General features: G+C 36.8%; 1 protein-coding gene across 1 annotated transcript; it reads left to right on the top strand.

Moving 5' to 3' along the window:
* Positions 1–3,479: 3,479 nt before the first annotated feature.
* LOC112501836 (aldehyde oxidase GLOX1-like) lies at positions 3,480–4,610 on the top strand. Its single transcript, XM_025105573.1, has one exon. It carries the CDS (start codon positions 3,495–3,497, stop codon positions 4,608–4,610), a length of 1,116 nt encoding a protein of 371 aa, XP_024961341.1. The 5' UTR covers positions 3,480–3,494.
* Positions 4,611–7,292: the final 2,682 nt, after the last annotated feature.

The following is a 7,292-nucleotide window of genomic DNA, read 5'->3' as shown; positions in this document are numbered from 1 at the left end:
TAAAGTAATGTTGATGTTGATCCCAGATCTCTCAATAATACAAATAATCTAGTTAGGAATAACCAAATTACTGTAATCTGACGAAGTAAGATATGAAGTCTCAAGAATAAAATAAAAATATTCAAGAACAATTCTGAGCTTCAAAGGTTTTACTATCTGAATATTAGAATGTAAAGCTGTTAGTAAAAGCCTTTCTCTCTTTCAAGCGTACTGTTTACAATGGACTTAATCATCCATTTATACTAGATGATTAAATACTAGAATAACTCTATAGTACTTCTACCGTGTTACTTTCCAGTAAATGGACTATAATAAGTCCATAGTGCTTCTTTCCATCAAATGGACTATTATAAGTCCATAGTGCTACTTTCCAACATATGGACTATAATAAGTCCATAGTGCTACTTTCCAGCAAATAGATTATAATAAGTCTATAGTGCTTCTTTCCAGCAAATAGATTATTATAAGTYTATAGTGCTTCTTTCACATGGATAAGCATTATTGGAAACATGTACTATAATTCCAGCTGTAGATTCGTCATCTCCAGCTGTCATTATTGACATGGCACTTTCATCCTTTATTTTTCAAGTCTTCAAGGTATGGTAGGATGAGTACTTAGAAATTCTTCTAAGTATTAGACTGTCAATTGTATCGATGAGAATGTTTCCTTCATCGTATCATTCATCGATCCTCTGGTTGAATTGTCCATCGGTTTACTGTTCATTCTTCAACCGATGAATGGACTGTCCATCGATGCTCTGTTCTGTCCATCGATGCTCTGGTCTGTCCATCGGTTTATTGTTCATTCTTTAACCGATGAATGGACTCTCCATCGATGCTCTGTTCTGTCCATCGATGCTCTGGTCTGTCCATCGGTTTACTGTTCATTCTTTAACCGACCGCACAAGCGCCCAAGACACGATGAACAAGACCCCGATGATCAGGGCCTTGGTCCTCGTGAGGGGGAGACAATGGCGGCTGCACAAACAGAGCCTGCCCAACAAGAACAACCACAACCATCTCACCCATCACCACAACAATCACCAACACCCCAAGCAACCCAAGCAAGGGAACCAGAGATTGTATTCTCTGATGTTCAACCAATTACTCAGGTTCCCTTTGCTACAGCCCAAGACCCCATCGTTTTGAGTTCCTCAAGCGATGAGGAAACCCAACCTGAATCCCAACCATCAACCCAACCAGAAACCCAAACACAACCCCAACCTTCATCACCCACAAATCAACCTTCATCACCTCAACCTGAACCTTCACAACCCCAACAAACAAACCAACCCACTTCACCCACCAACCAACCTATCTCACCAGAATCCACAAACCAACAACCAACCAATGAACCACAGACCACCCAAACGACCACCACCCAAATCACCATGCAACAAACAGATATTCCCTCCTCCTCAAGGCATCCTCCTCAAGGCCTTGTGGATGAAATTATTCAAAATATGGAGTCAATGAGAAGAAGACCGCCTATGCCGTGCAGGGAACCAGTCATGATGGAAAACATCCATCAATATCTTTATAGAGATCGCGATGAAAGTATGTCAACTGCTCCAGTCTTATCGCATAATCAATGGACCTCCTACACCATCGCTTCATAAGGCAAACTACTCAAGACCCACGAGCGGTCTACTCAGATGATAGTTAGGTTCAATGCTATCAAATGTAATTGAATTCATATAAGTAATTCATAAAAAAGTTATAACTATGAATAATTATCAAAATATCAAATTACCTTTTGTTAATTGGTTATTACAAAACAACTATTTTTTGAACATATTTTAAAATATTATCAAATCCATTGTGTTTTTACGCATGTATAAAGTAGTCAGGATATTTTCAACCCAATCATTTAAAAAACAACACTAAAAACAATAAAAATGGTAAGTTTATTGAACACTAAAAATAATCAACTCCTATCATATGCTAAAAAAACACATTAAAAGCCATATTTAATATTATAGTAATAAACATCTTAATATATTAAACTTTTTAATCAATATATATATACACACACACAATTATAACAACTTAAGATTATACTAATATATGGGGCTTACATTATTAACCTCCAAATATATAGGTCAAAAATATTTTTACCTCCATCTTTTTAGTATTTTAGCGTTGGTTGGAGATGAAAACACATCCATTTTTGTGTTTTTAATGTTGGGTTGAAGATGGTTAACTCTTGCAGGCTATGGCAAAACAATGATCTTTTAATCGACAAACAATTAAAGTTAACCGAWMAATAAACGTTGGGAATGTTACATAATTGAGGGGTGCTCATTTTGTCATTTGTGAAAGATACTTGTCTCTTATTTGAGATGTCGTCTCTCATCATTTAGAACTAAATGCAGTTGAATGGCTTTCAAGTTTCAAAAAAAGKTCAACTTGTTGGTTGTTCAAATAYAAGGTATAATACATGAGAATTGAAAATACGATAATATAATAACAATGCTCTTAAACGTGAATTCTAACAATTAGGATCTCATTCCGATATTAAAACAACTAATCATTGATGCATACACAAATTCTATCAATATTAATTTGTCGTTTTCAACTAAATGATAAAATAAGGCAAATAAGAATCAGTTGATACAAGGAATGTCAAATACTACCAAACATCACAATTATAATTCCCATCGATGACAATCAGACTATGTTTGTTAAAGACTTTATTTCGGTTTGTGGTTAGATGCATGTTTTCACGTATCGTATATATAGTTACTTATATTCGGATGAGGATTAGAAAATACCTTCTCTCTTTGATTTCTTGCTCTTACGGTATAGGTTTCAGTATGAAAAAAAATAACGATCGCAAATCATTCAAATGAGGGTTGAAAATACGTTCCCTCTTTTTCATACATAAACACACTAGTTTTTACTTGATAATACACATACATACAAAATCACCTGTGATAATAACGCATATAAAAACATCGACAGTTCTTTTGAGTTCTTACAAACATGTTAAGAAATGCGTTATGATTTTAGAAATTTATTCCATAATTTGAAAAAAGAAAACAAGAACTTCACAGTTTCAATTCAACAGTTGGTAATAAAATCAAAAGCTAGAAACTAGATTAAAGTTTGAAATTTAGATTGACCAAAAAAAACAAGGGCAAACAATCAAGCCACTTCTGATTTTACTGTTATAAAATTGGGAGAGAATATTTCATGGTTGCTAAAAAATTGTAAAGAATTCGTATATCATTGAGGTTGACTAATGGTTTTCTCAAATTCAAGACCCTCAACTACTATTTAAAGGTATCATCACCACCTTGAAAAACACAAACAAAAACCAAATAGGTTCCCAAGAAGAGCACAAGATCGAATAATAACTCATGGCCCCTTCCGCTTCCTTCTTTTATTGTGACCTCCTCTTCTTCTGTCTTCTTCTCCTCCTTCAAGCCCCACCATGTCCCGCTGCAGGTGGATCGTGGTCCGTCCTCCTCCCAAGCATTGGCATCTCCGCCATGCACATGCAGCTACTTCCCAACGACCGTGTTGTCATGTATGATCGGACCGATTTTGGAATCTCCAATATCTCTCTTCCAGATGGCAAATGTCGGCCCAACTCAACCGACTGCTCTGCTCACTCCGTMGAGTATGATATTGCATCGAATTCCATACGTCCACTTATGGTRCTCACTAATGTMTGGTGTTCCTYGGGAAMTTTAATGCCCGATGGAAGATTAGTCCAAACTGGTGGYTGGGATGATGGTTATCGTGTTGTCCGCATTTATAAATCATGTGATTCTTRTGATTGGCAAGAGATACCAAACGGMTTGAATCAACAAAGATGGTATGCCACCAATCATATATTGCCCGATGGTAGGCAAATTATCATTGGAGTTCGCAGAGCATTTAACTATGAGTTCTACCCAAAGATGTCAACGACTGAGAACTCACCTAGTTTTCCGTTTCTTGTGCAAACCAATGATCCGAACGTTGAGAATAATTTATACCCATTTGTATTTCTCAATCCCGATGGAAATCTGTTCGTGTTTGCCAACAATCGTGTTATTTTATTGGACTACTCCAAGAACCAAGTTCTCAAGACTTACCCAACAATGCCCGATGGTCAACCAAGAAATTACCCAAGCACGGGCTCTGCAGTACTACTCCCTTTGCGGATAAAAAACGGGACCGTAAATGCTGTTGAAGTCTTGGTTTGCGGGGGTGCACCAAAAGGAGCCTTTGTTAATGCAAATAATGGGATATTTGACGGAGCCTTGGATACTTGCGGCCGCATCAAAATATCAGAYCCTAACCCTCAATGGGTCATGGAGACCATGCCTATGGCTCGAGTCATGAGTGACATGTTGTTGCTGCCCAATGCCCAGATTTTGATCATCAATGGCGTATCCGCTGGGGTTGCTGGGTGGGAACTTGGAAGGAACCCAGTTCTCAGCCCTGTAATTTACCAAGCAGATAACCAAGCAGGGTCACGATTCGAGGTCCAAAACCCCAGCACGATACCTAGAGTTTACCATTCCACAGCGGTTTTACTATGTCGTGGACATAAAGATCAAGTCCTTTGCCAACAGAGCTATCAGATATGTCGAGTTCACTGTGGAGAGAGCTCATAGGGTCATAAGCGTGTTCACTGAAAATGACCTTATAAATCTTAACCCATATGACTTGATTGAATTGTATGGTTATACAGCTCAAAGACAGGACCACGACATAAGATTTGGAGTGGCAAACCGAGCGATTACGAAGACAATGGAGACCCTGGTCATGCACAGAGCCAACACATATTTTGAGATCGCTTTCAGGCTAGGCATGGAAAGGCTGTCATGCGCTCCTCCAAACGAAGAACTCCAAGGCCTACAGAATATTCGCTCTGCCTCCATCTTGTCTCAACCCGAACTCGGACTTGTTTACAAGAATGAGTTCGAGGTGAAAAAGCTCTTCAGAATCTCTGAAGCCTTTAAGTATTCAAATGAATCATTTGAATGGTTTCAAAGAAACATTAGAGACAGACTTGGTAGAAGCCATGTGCCGAGGGAGGTGGGAATTCAACTCTTACAAGAAATATCAAAAGTCATCGACTACAGGAAGCTACTTCTGCGCTTTCAAGAAATATACACAGGTAGTCCTTGACAAATTTTTTTTATTTTTATTGATGTACTTTTTACTTCCATTCATGTAAAGAATTCATCAACCAATAAAAATGGAATTTGATGTCTTTCTTTTTAGTTCATTGTATGTTCTTCATATACCTAGTCTAGAATTTGTTATTTCATTACTTAGGGGGAGATTGTTAAACCCCACAATTCATAATGTAAAAAGTAATGAAAAACAACTAAGTGTTGAAGAACCAGAAGACCGATGAAGACATCAAGGTACAAAAGAACAAGTCTGGATCGATGGACAGACAGACCAGAGCATCGATGAACAGACCAGAGCATCGATAGACAGACCATTCATCGGTTAAAGAATGAACAGTAAACCGATGGACAGACCAGAGCATCGATGGRCAGAACAGAGCATCGATRGAMAGWCCATTCATCGGTTAAAGAATGAACAGTAAACCGATGGACAGACCAGAGCATCGATGGACAGAACAGAGCATCGATGGACAGTCCATTCATCGGTTGAAGAATGAACAATAAACCGATGGACAGTTCAACCAGAGGATCGATGAATGATACGATGAATGATACGATGAAGGAAACATTCTCATCGATACAATGGACAGTCTAATACTTAGAAGAATTTCTAAGTACTCATCCTAGCATACCTTGAAGACTTGAAAAATAAAGGATGAAAGTGCCATGTCAATAATGACAGCTGGAGATGACGAATCTACAGCTGGAATTATAGTACATGTTTCCAATAATGCTTATCCATGTGAAAGAAGCACTATAAACTTATAATAATCTATTTGCTGGAAAGAAGCACTATAGACTTATTATAATCTATTTGCTGGAAAGTAGCACTATGGACTTATTATAGTCCATATGCTGGAAAGTAGCACTATGGACTTATAATAGTCCATTTGCTGGAAAGAAGCACTATGGACTTATTATAGTCCATTTACTGGAAAGTAACACTGTAGAAGCACTATAGAGTTATTCTAGTATTTAATCATCTAGTATAAATGGATGATTAAGTCCATTGTAAACAGTACGCTTGAAAGAGAGAAAGGCTTTTACTAACAACTTTACATTCTAATATTCAGATAGTAAAACCTTTGAAGCTCAGAATTGTTCTTGAATATTCTTATTTTTATTCTTGAGACTTCATATCTTACTTCGTCAGATTACAGTAATTTGGTTATTCCTAACTAGATTATTTGTATTATTGAGAGATCTGGGATCAACAGTTGAAAGTATCACCTTGGAAAGGAATAGTGCGTTTTGGAAAGAAAGGGAAGTTAAGTCCAAGATATGTTGGACCTTTCCCTATTATTGGAAGAGTTGGGAAAGTGGCTTATAAGTTAGAAGTTCCTTTAGAATTAAGTGAAATTCATGACACGTTTCATGTGTCAAATTTGAGGAAGTATCTAATAAGTCCAGATGTGGCAGTACCATTACCTGAGATTAAGGTAGATGAAAAGTTATGTTTTGAAGAAACCCCTGAGCAGATTACTGATTATAAGGTGAAAAAGTTACGAAACAAAGAGATTGGGTTAGTAAAAGTTCAGTGGCGTTATCATAAAGGATCAGATGCCACCTGGGAACCAGAGTCGGAAATGCGGATGAAATATCCCTACCTTTTTGCTTAAATGAATTCCGGGACGGAATTCTTTTAAGGAGGGAATATTGTAATATTCTGGTATTAAATTAGGTTTATATATATATATATATATATTAAATATATATATATATATATATGTATGATATGGATATGTATGTATGATATGGATATGTGTGTATGGATTTATTTAAAAAAATATAAATAAATATAATAATAAGAAAAGAGGGGGAGTCGGTTCATGAACCGCCCCTCACTTTTCTCTATGGTTGTGCATATATATATAGTTTTTTTTAAAGTAAGGGACACACACATACACATATTACACTTTGAAATTTCTCTGAAGATTTTGAGGATTTCACAAGAAGAGGAGAGTTTTAAAGGCTTCGATTCTCAATCTTTAAAAGGTGAGTGTTTAGAGCTTTGAATATGAATTGCTTATATATGATCTGATAAGCATTTTAGAACTGGTTATTGTGGATTCAATTGTGTTTTATGTTGATTATTGAGAAATCCGTACAAGTGGTGTCCGGATTGAAATCCGGATACTTAAACCGTTTAAGCTTTGT

This window comes from Cynara cardunculus, unplaced genomic scaffold (assembly GCF_001531365.2).
Source record: "Cynara cardunculus var. scolymus isolate 2C unplaced genomic scaffold, CcrdV1 Un_Scaffold_621, whole genome shotgun sequence".
In the NCBI taxonomy this organism is placed as follows: Eukaryota; Viridiplantae; Streptophyta; class Magnoliopsida; order Asterales; family Asteraceae; genus Cynara; species Cynara cardunculus.
The sequence above is the reverse complement of the archived record's forward strand: the minus strand, read 5'-3'. Positions and strand labels throughout refer to the sequence as shown.